An 11,220-nucleotide genomic window follows, 5' to 3' on the forward strand; every position below is an offset into this window, starting at 1 on the left:
AGTTCGCCTCCTGTTCACCTTTTATGGTTCAAAGAACTTCTTTACAATTGAGAGAGTCTGTGTGTGTGTGTGTGTGTGTGTGTGTGTGTGTGTGTGTGTGTGTGTGTGTGTGTGTGTGTGTGTGTGTGTGAGGGGTTCAATTAATCCAGAATCTGCCCTTGCCCAGCAGCCCGCGGGTCATAACCGCCCTCTGTTTCTTGAATGTGGGCGCCCTCCTCAGCCGCCGTAGCTCTATGAATATTACATTCATGGTAATTTGAAAAAAACTGCCCTTTTTTCCCAGTCTCGCGCCTTTGTAATTTTTGACCTGTGAGGACAGATTTTCATCTGTGTAAAATATATATATATATATATATATATATATATATATATATATATATATATATATATATATATATATATATATATATATATTGTTGAAGAGCATGGCACCGTAGCTATTACATTAAGAACGCATCCAGTCTGAAGGCTGCCAGAAGAGCAGGCTGCACAGTGCAGCCTTGTAGTCTGGCTGAGAGCGACTTCAGAAAGAAAAGGGTCCTCACACACGTTCAAAGACCACTAGCTCACCAGCAGAGCGGCGAGGCTCGGGGGATTTTGAGTTTAAATAGAAATCATATATACACACCAGCCCAAAGCATCCAACTGGCTGTGATGACTGACAGGTGTGCCTTTTTGCTCCCGCACCACCTTCCCCTGTTCAAAGTTGAACACAGGACCTGCTCCTCATGTCTTTATGTCGTAGCAGGCGGCTGATGGAGCATCTCCGAGATGCGCTCTGGTTTTGGGGTAATTGTAGCCGATCAATCAGCCCAAAGCACTTAACAGGCCTAGATTAAGCTCATTTTCATGTTTCACTTTAGCATCGAACACCTGGTCCTCGTCCAGTAAAGCTTTATGTCTCGTGACCCTGACAGGAGGGGCGGAGCATGTCCAGGATGTCTCTGAGCAGGTCTCCAGTGTCTCCTATGACTGCCCAGGGCATCCCCTCCCCGGCCCAGCTGACCAAGGCCAACGCCCCCGTCCACATCGATGTAGGGGGCCACATGTACACCAGCAGCTTGGCTACTCTCACCAAATACCCCGAGTCCAGGTAAGACGAGCCCGGTAGTATACGTCACTATGGGGAGGTTAAGACTAATGGACAGAGCATGGTGCCAACACTGCTAGGGTTAAACAAAGGTTGATAGAGCCTCCACTTAACTAATATAGGACAGTTATGGAACAGATGAATGAGATGTACGTTCAAGAATAGAAATGGCACACTGCGTGAAATCCCCCCCTTCCCCCCCAGGGTGTCTATTCATGCGTCAACTTTTTGATCAGCCAAGGATCTTTGTCTAAACACCCTTTGGGAGTGTTACACACATCGTGCAGCCTCTATTTTTACCCACCCATTCCCAATGGTGGCACCTATGCTGAAAAAGTGTGCACCCATGATAGTCAGGGGCACTGGGGAAAGCATCTTCAAGTTCGTTCGTCCAAAGCCATCTTGAGACCGTCTCACCTTGTCCATGCTCAAAAGAATATATTTGAAGATGTTACCGTAGCTTGCTCAATATGCACATGACCTTGGATAATTACCCCCCCCTTCCCACCCCGGCTCCTCAAATGATCAAATGTTTCCACACATGGCTCTCCTCTCCCTTCCCCACGTCCAATTTGTGAGTACGACAGAGAGAGACGGTGCAGAGGGGAGAGAACAGAGGAGAAGGGAAGAAAAGGGTAAATTTTAATTGCATTTCGGAGGACAAAGAGGGAGAGAAGCCGAGAGGGGCCGCGGTGGCCTGGGGCAAGGAGGTGAGACTCCTGCTGGAGGAGCGAAGGAGCACCTGCAGGCACCCGGGCAAGATGAGCGCCGTCTCATAGAAAAGGGGTTGGCATCGATTTACTGAGAGAGAAAGGAGGGAAAGACAGAGAGAGAAGAGACGTGTGAGAGGGAAAGAAATCCTTACTTCGCTCAGAGTGAAGTAGAACGTAACCAGAGACTTGCTTCAAAAAAAGTGAAAGTACTACTGAAATTTACATAACCCGCACCTAAGGTCTGACTTTCACCGCGTGCAATCTTAAGCCCGAAGGTGTGATCACCTTATGTTCAGCTGAGTCGCTGTTGTGCTTATATGGGAAGTTGACGTATGCTAATCCTGACGTGGGAATTCCTATAGTTTACTTGTCAACACAGGTCTTCGCTGACAGTTGCAGGTCTTCCGAGGTGACTCCAGCTGCTGTCTCGGCACATGTGGCGCGGTCAAAGGGAGGAGCTCGGAGTATTTCCGGAAATGGCTCTTGAAACACGAAAAGAACATTATTCTAAAACAGCTAACAGAGTAAATCAACTAGTTTGCCACATGTCGCCGCATCTAGGCAGCCCTCAGATATATGCACAGGATACAAACCAGTTATGAATGCAAATCAAACCAGTTTTTTTGTTTTAATTCATAGCCAATCTGTATCGAAAGACAACAGGTTTTTCAAATTACACACCGCAGAACAACACGCAGTGCAGAATAACTAATGCACTACACGATACTGTGCTCCGCTGTAGCTTTACAGCGCAATAGCAGCGTTGCAGTAGTAATAATATAGTAATAACATAGTAATAATACAGTAATAACATATGATGCAGTTTACTGTAGTGTTGACATTTTAGGATAAGTACATAATACATATAGTATTTTTATACTGTGTAATGCTGTCCCCAGTAATGCTGTATTATTATGTGTTATGCAGTAATAAAGTATGCACTTACTTCTGTCTATTTCTCGACAGTACTATACTGTGCTATGCAATGACATGGTACTGTATACATGCCAGTGGACCGTTGTACTCTGTTTCATATGACTCTCTTTGCAGGATCAGTCGTCTCTTCAATGGCACAGAGCCCATCGTGTTGGACAGCTTGAAGCAGCACTACTTCATCGACAGGGATGGAGACATATTCCGGTACATCCTCAGTTTCCTGCGCACCTGCAAACTACTGCTCCCAGAGGACTTCCAGGTAAGGCTCCCCTTGAACGCCAAGATCGGCTGCTGCGTAAAGATGTTGCGTCCGCGCTGGGCTCTTGCTAAACCCCTCGAACGACGACGCATCTCTCGTCTTCACCTTGCCCCCCCCCCCGCCTTCTTAAAATGGAAGGCAAATGCCGCTGCGGCCTTGTCTCACGGTGAATGGGTAGACAAACGATTTGTCAAGTGTCCGCAAACGCGTCGTCGTTTCATTCCTCCGCTAACAGCAGACGGTCTCTCACAGGGCGGAAACTGCAGATTCTGACCCTTTAATCAGCTCTCCGCCATCCCTGCGGCGGCTGTGGGGGTTGATTGTGGTTCGCTTGTAGCAGGAAGGAAGATGAGGATGGGTGGCGGGGGGGGGGGTTGGCTGTATGTTTTGCTAAATTCATGTGTGAGGTGTTAGTGTGTGTGTGTGTGTGTGTGTGTGTGTGTGTGAACATGACCCATACTGTGTGAGTATGTTCTTGGGGAGTGAGCCTGCCTGTGTTTGTGTGTGTCCATACTGCATCTCTTATCTCTCTCATCTCCCTCCCTGTAGTTAGCCAGCGCTGCCTCTGTTATTCTGCGCCTTTGCTCGGGATGACTAAAAAGCCCCGCAGACAGAGAGCCCCTTTTTATAAAACACATCTATCCTTTGCTTCAAGCCAGCCAAGGGAGGGGAGCTAAGGAGGCGAGCCTTTGATACAGCGCAGAGCCCCCTGGGGCCAGCGGCTCCGCTCGCTCTGGGTATGCTTGTTGTCAAAAGCAGTATGGGAGGGGGGGGGGGGCGCCTCTCTTCCTCTCTCCTTCACACGCAGTAATTATGAAGAGAAGTGTCTGCCGATCGTGGTTGTGAGGTGAGGTCTGCCATGGAGTCATGATGGGGGACGCGTCAGGAGAAGCTCTAAAGAGCTCTTTACAGTGACTCGGCTCATAGACACTGTGGCTACGTGTGTGTGTGTGTGTGTGTGTGTGTGTGGGGGGTATACTAGATATCTAACGCTACAGAAGTGCGTCGCTGAGGTCGCGGTTACCATTTCATGTTGTGCGTCCTCCTCGTGCATCTTGGACTGAGATAACATCATCCTGCAGGTTCCCTCAAGCTAGTAAGCATGGCGAGCGCTGCTTTGGTTGGGATGTTGGGAATACACTTCCAGCTTTCACATCTTATCGCTTTTTTAAAGCCGCATATTTACAATAGGGATTTGGCGGCATGGCGGCCCAGTGGTCAGCACTGTTGCCTCACAAGCAAGAAGGTCCTGGGTTCGAAGCCCTGGCCGTCCCAGGTCCTTTCTGTGTGGGGTTTGCGTGGGTCTCCTCCGGGAGCTCCGGTTTCCTCTCACCATCAAAAAGACGTGCATGTTAGGGTTAATACTCCTGCCTGTGCCCCTGAGCAAGGCAACGGAAAGAGGAAGTGGAGTTGGTTCCCGGGCGCTGCAGCTGCCCACTGCTCCTATACAATAGGATGGCTTAAATGCAGAGGACACATTCATTACTGTACAAAGACAAAATGAAGTGGCTTTCTCTCTTCTGTCTTTCTTACATACCGCCACACATCCACACCTCCCCTGCTGCCCGATACAACCGGTCTTCCTGTTCTGGCCGTTGAAAAAAAACAGGTTAAATGCAGGGTTCCCGCTCACCTTAGGAAGGACGTTTTCCATGACTTGCTTGGGCGTGAATGATAGCTCACAGGGGGTCATCTTATTCTATATTACCTATGGCCGCTCTGATGGCCGAGTGGAATAAACCGCCGTTCTTGCAGTCCGCTCGTCACGTGGCTGGAAGGTTTGTATCCCAGACTCGCCGTAACCAGTCCCGGCCAGAGCGTCCACGGGGTAAGGCATTCATTAGGCCACCCTTACCCGAGGGATAGTGGGTGTAGATCGGTGTAGTGTTCGGGGACTCGTCGTTCTCCAGCGACCCCTCTGGCCCACCCGGGCGCCTGCAGCCAAGCAGCCGAAAGCATTCTCCCTACGTCTCCTTCGCGGCCTGAAGGTAACGCAGTCCATGCGAGGAGGCTTCAGCATGCAAAATAGCGAGAGCAGCCGACACGAGTTTGAAGGAAGCCATTGGCTTAATCGGGTGGGATAAGGGAAATAACTAGAAACAAATGTATAAATTCAGTCTTAACTATCAGTGGAAGTCTGAACGGTCTCTTAATGGATTTTGTAGCTTAACTGGACATTGAACACACCACCCAAACTTCTAAAATATGGCTAAGTTACCATATGATTATCAAGTTGAGCATTTCCCAGGTGTTGTCTCTGACTGGAAAACTAAAATTTTCAGGTTTTCCAGGGTGCGTGGGAAGCCTGTAATACCTTCTAAAAGGATGCTGTGATAGTGGTTGAATTTAAAGGGGAACATATCGACCCCACCTGTACTTTTCCTAATGGTGTCTCCGGGCAGAAACCACAGTCGTTCAGAAAAAACCCTGCTCAAACCATTGAGCCAGATGTGTCACGTGTCTACTCTCTAACTGTTGTGTGTCATTTGTGGCTTTTTGCAGGACTTAACATAGGTTACTCATGGGGCTGAGTTCTTGCCGCAGCGACCTGGGTTCGGGTCCGGCCCTTTGCTGCATGTCATCCCCGCTCTCTCCCCCCTGTCTCTCGACTATCACTGTCAAATAAAGGCATAAAATGCAAAAAAAAAAATCTTAAACAAAAAAAGGTAGCTCAGTCACATCCAGCTCAGCAGGTGCAGGACGGAGAACTTAACACAAACAAAAAGGAGTTCGGACGCTTTGTGTGACGCTCCCTTAGGTTGATTACTGACACGTTCAAGGAGCTCCGCCAGGATGATGATTTAATGTTCAAATCTCTGTCTATTGCAGGACTTCCCGCAGCTGTACGAGGAGGCACGTTACTACCAGCTGACCCCCATGGTGCGGGAGCTGGAGCGTTGGCAGGTGGAGCGCGAGGCCCAGCGGGCCGCCCCATGTGAGTGCCTGGTGGTGCGTGTCACCCCCGACCTGGGCGAGAGGATCGCTCTCAGTGGTGAGAAGGTTCTAATCGAGGAGATCTTCCCAGAGACCGGGGACGTCATGTGCAACTCGGTCAACGCCGGCTGGAACCAGGACCCCACGCACGTCATCCGCTTCCCTCTCAATGGCTACTGCAGGCTCAACTCAGTGCAGGTGAGTCACAGCCGACGCTATTTAGTCGTCGCCATCGCCACTTTATTTCAAAAGCACTTTTAACCAGAGTGGGACTCACTATTTAAAAAAAAGTTTATTAATTATAAATTATTAAACAAGGCTACAGTGCAAAGCACAACTTTTATATGACTTTGTTGTGAACTGAACGGTATGGGATTATCGTCTTGAAGTTGTAGTTACAAGCTGACACAACAGAAACACCTCAAAACTTTTATCAAAACACTGATTTGTTAGAGCGTGTTAAAAGTGATAGAGCACAGCTTACTTGTCAAGTTTATTTGTGTAGCCCAAAATCACAAGGTAGTCCCGGATGGCCTTACAACCAGTACAACAATACACGACATGTGACACCCTCTATCCTTGGACCCTAGACCCGAATGAGGGGAAAATTCACAAGAAAAACCGTATCGGAAAAAATAGTGTAACGTGCATGGATAAGTAGACACGGTCGGACTCTTTAGTCGAGCGGTTAGCGAGATACGGGTTCGCGTCCCAGCTGCGGCAGTTCCTGTTGTTGTCCCCCGAATTCGCTACATCGACTGGTTAACGACAACGTTAACTACTGTTGTCGCCCGCGGTGGAAGAGCGCGCTTTCCGAAAGAGGGGGGTAGTGTAACGAATAAGTAGACATGTTAGCCCTTGGCTAACGGGTTGGACCCTTTAGTCGACTGGTTAACGTTGTCGCACGCGGTGCGGGAAATCCGAGTTCGCATCCCGGCTGTGACGGTCCGGCCGGGCTGCCCCCCGAATTCGCTACAATATGTATACTTGCATGTCTGTTGAAATGGACTCTGCAGGTGAGGCAGAGTGAACTCTATATCTAGTCGTCTCTATCGCCACTTCATTTTACAGGCACTTGAAATGCAATGAAAAAAAGCAGTGAAATGGTAATGAAACCACACGGACGATACCAAGCGATAGAATATGAAGGAGAGGAGGGGGGTAGTGGTGAGGGTGCAGAAAATGTATTTTACCAAATTTCTTACCGATGAGGATTATTGAAAACAAAAAGGAAAAACCTTCAATGTGTCACAACAGCGTATATTTTCAGATACACTCGAACATTTTTTGGAGGGGTCGCAACCCCTCCAAGTTGTGGGGGGGGATTACACCGCGAAATATTAATTAATTTAATTAATAATTACTCCTAGGAGTGGCAATTCATTACACTGTTCTTCATATTGTAACGAACTTGGGGGGGCAGTCGGGGAACCGCCACAGCCGGGTCGCGAACTTGTATCTCCCACTCCGCAAGTGACAACGTTAACCAGTCGACTAAAGGGTCCGACCCGTTAGTCAAGGACCAACGTGTTTACTTATCCATACACGTTACAATATTATCTCTCCATTACACATCCCAAACCTGGTGACAACGCCTCTCTTGGCTTTAAAAACAGAATAACTGAACGGCTTTGTGGACTTACTGTGTACTTCTGCGCGAGTGGTCAGTCAACTTCTACCATTCTCATCAACTTTTTACTTGCTAAACGTCACAGTTGAAGGATGTAGCTCAACCTGGAGAGAGTCAGGTCGCCCTCTGTTTTCGCCTAAACTTTAACTGACCGCCAAGTACGCTTGCACGTAAAATGAATTTAAACTGACGCAGCGCTCACATAAGAAATGCCAGGGGACATGCATGACCTGATATTCTTAAAAGGAAGAAGCGTTAGGATTAGGTAACCGTGCATGAGTTTCTGCATACCTGGGAATATCAGGTGGGATGGGGGAAAAGCAACTTATAAGACAAACTGCAAAACTAATGGCCTGTAAGGTCGCCAGTTTGAGTAGGCTGTACTTAATGAAATACACGGGAAACTCTAGCGTTGATACTTGCAGTTCTGCGATGTTGTACAGCAGGTGTTTTACAGTCAGACTCAATGCTGAGGATAACTGCGCCTACACAATTCCACAGAAACAAAATGTTGAACTTGCAAACTGTCGGTAATTTAACTCTTTGGTTACCCTGGTATCTTTTAACAGATAGAGCATGCACGAGGCTCAGCGTTTTCGGTTTTTACCGATTTTCACCCGGATTTTATGTTTCCACGGATCCAAAAATGGTTCCTGTTCGTGTGAGGTTATGTAACAGTGTCCTCTTGTGGCGAAATTCGGCATGCTGGATGGCTTTGAAAATTAAAAACCGAAAACGCTGAGCCTTGAGCATGCAACACACAGCCTCATCACAGTCTGGCTCAGGACCTCTACTAGTACATGTCATCCCCCTGCTCTTTTTGCCCTGTTTCCATTAACTATCATGACAATAATAAAGGCTCAAAATGCCAAATATAGTTCTAAAACAATGCAGCTCTTGTCAGTAAAATGACACATTTACTCAGTGTAAAAGGACCGGTCACTGACCTCTCTCATCTTGCCCTCCGTCCAGGTACTGGAGAGGTTGTTTCAGAAGGGCTTCACCGTCAAGGCATCCTGTGGTGGCGGAGTCGACTCGTCCCAGTTCAGCGAGTACGTCCTGTGTCGCGACCTCAGAAGGAGCCAGTCCATCAGCAGCACTCCCATTCGGATCAAACAGGAGCCTCTGGACTAACTGGCGCAAACTCAAAATCAACGAGGGGGACTATGACTTTAATGACAACGGTCACCAGAGTAAACCGACTTCCAACTGTAAAAACAAAACGCCTCTAGTAGGCAGAGGAGAGTGTCACGGCGACGTTGAGCCAGCAAATAACACCTCAAATCTCGGACACATAACAGGAAAAAGGAAACGTCTTCTCTGTGTGAGATGATTTTAGAGGCCTCTGACTTCTGCTGGAGAACCAATATGGACTATTGATTATGACTACCGCAAGAGTGCTCAGCCAGCCTTGGGCTGAGGGAAACCTTTTTCATCTGCCGTCTGGCAATAATGACACAATGTGGTAGCTTCTGTAGAGCGAGCAAAATTCAAAGACAAGCGATACAAATTTATTAAAATTAAAAAAGTAAAATAAAACCGCGAGTGCATAGTGCACCACATATGGGCTTCTCCTTTCAGGAGCAAAGCATACATGATTCAGTCTCATTACAATATAATTCTCATGTAGATATTTGTTATAAGAATCAAAATTGCTCTTTGTTTGATATTGATCGATACTGGCTTGAATATGTCCATTGTGCATATGAATGAATTGAAAGGTAATTTTTTTATATGTGGGCCAAGGTGCCACGCGGCGAGTAATTTAATTCCTTTTATATTATTGCAATTTTGAAAATGTATATTTAATGTATTTGTTAGCTTACATTGTGTCACAATTTTTCCATTTGTACAGATGTATTGATAAAAAGATGAAAAGTCACTGCAGTTTCGTTGTCGAATTTACTCGACGTACTCATGCGGTTCAGGAAATTGAAAGCTGAATGATTTTCAGCCAACACGTGACCTCCCCCAACAATCCTCTTGTGTGAAAATACCAACTGCAAGACACGGCCAAGACACATTTGAAGAAGTAAAACCCAAACCAAGCTTCTTTTATCACTTTCTTTATTTAATTTTTTTGCAAAGGTACAAACAATAGTAAAATTGCATTGCCTGAAATGCATCAGGATTGAATACAGAATGTAGGAAATATAAATAGTGGCAAAAGTTGTGTCCTTCCAACAGATGATACTGCAGCTGGGTGCCGAGGACCCAGACTCTGACTGACTATACAGGTCATACCCCACCGCTTCAATTTTCCATTAGAGCTATATACTATACAAACCAAATGCCCATTACAGTAAAAAAGACATTTAAAGCGATTAAAAACCTTCAATGTACACTCTCCAAAAAAACAACAACTTAAATCAGCCTTTCATTTGCAAACTGTGAAGCAACTGCATATTCAACTATTGTACTATGACAAATCCATGTTTCGAGCGGTCAGAACACTTAGATTGCGATTTGAATTGTAATGCGTGTTCGTTTTGCAGGAGCGCATTGAGCTAAACTGTATCACATATTGGCCGAGACAAGGAGGAGAAGTCTTGAGGAAATTGTAGGAATGTTATTAAATCGGACAATGACAGCTTTTTGTTGAGTTAACCTTCATGATTGTAGCCTGAGTGAGCCTTTACCGTCTCTAGCCTTTACTGTCCATGGGAGAGCCAGCTCCCTGCTTTGTGTAAGTAGATTGATTCTAAGCCTAGAAAAACAAACAAACAAACAAACAAACTGTTATACTTGAGTAGCTTGTGTTAACCTTAAAGTCGGTCAAGTGTTACCGTTTTCAGCAAAATTATCCTAAGGATCACGCTGCGCTTGTGTCGGCACAGATCGATTTAACACACTAAAACACACACATGCACCAAAGCCTACCAATATACATGTAGACACGTGTGCACACACGGCCTTGTCCACTCGATCCTACACGCGCATACACAAACACACACGCACACACACACATGCGCACACTCACCCACCCACACGTTAAAATTCTCTGCGAACATTTGTTTTCCAAACTGGTAAGTACTCTGGTGCCATGTATACTGTCTGTATTTTTCTGTTGTGAAAGAGAAAAGACAGTACCCTTGGTACGGTCATTGACAGCGTAGCTAGACATTTGCAATATGGTGGCACATATACGCTAACCAAAATATGATCATCTATTTACCCTGTGGCGGAACACAAAGTAAAAGCAAATAATGTCCATTGGATGTTTGCCAGTACCACTGCCAACAAAAAACTGATCTGACCATAGACCTAAAGAAGAAGGGGCAAATTAAAAACAGCCTACAGAGCTCATCAGCCCGCCGTTTTTTTTTTGTGTCCTGAGAGGGTAGAATTCCTGCTACCAACAGCAAGAAAAAAGACATAAAATCCCAATGTTACTACGGAGAGGTTAGGACAGAGACTCAAAAGGCACCTGTTGAGGTACAGCGCAGGAGTCGTCATGTTAAGAAAAAAAAAAATCCTGGCAGCACTGGTGTGCTGCAAGATTTCATTCTCTCAGTCTGGAAAACCAGCAGACCGCTTGTTCTAAAAAGGATGCATCAGCATGGAGGAATTCATGATGACTGATTTGGGACTCACATTTTGTGTTGTTCTTTAAACAACTGTTTTGTCCTGTGAAAAGGTGTAGCTGTTAATGTGTTGG

The 11,220-nt window shown here is 46.4% G+C and overlaps 1 protein-coding gene across 1 annotated transcript; it reads left to right on the top strand.

Annotated features, from left to right (window-relative positions):
• Positions 1-730: 730 nt before the first annotated feature.
• Positions 731-9,441, top strand: LOC130114319 (BTB/POZ domain-containing protein kctd15). Its single transcript, XM_056282168.1, has 5 exons — positions 731-789; positions 918-1,093; positions 2,854-2,998; positions 5,828-6,130; positions 8,535-9,441. Exons 1-5 carry the CDS (start codon positions 772-774, stop codon positions 8,694-8,696), a joined length of 804 nt encoding a protein of 267 aa, XP_056138143.1. The 5' UTR covers positions 731-771; the 3' UTR covers positions 8,697-9,441.
• Positions 9,442-11,220: the final 1,779 nt, after the last annotated feature.

Source organism: Lampris incognitus, chromosome 6, assembly GCF_029633865.1.
Source record: "Lampris incognitus isolate fLamInc1 chromosome 6, fLamInc1.hap2, whole genome shotgun sequence".
In the NCBI taxonomy this organism is placed as follows: domain Eukaryota; kingdom Metazoa; phylum Chordata; class Actinopteri; order Lampriformes; family Lampridae; genus Lampris; species Lampris incognitus.

Coding starts and splice junctions, on each gene's coding strand:
- LOC130114319 (XM_056282168.1), top strand. Junction 2,999..5,827: donor TGCTCCCAGAGGACTTCCAG/GTAAGGCTCCCC, acceptor TGTCTATTGCAG/GACTTCCCGCAGCTGTACGA. Junction 6,131..8,534: donor GCAGGCTCAACTCAGTGCAG/GTGAGTCACAGC, acceptor CCCTCCGTCCAG/GTACTGGAGAGGTTGTTTCA.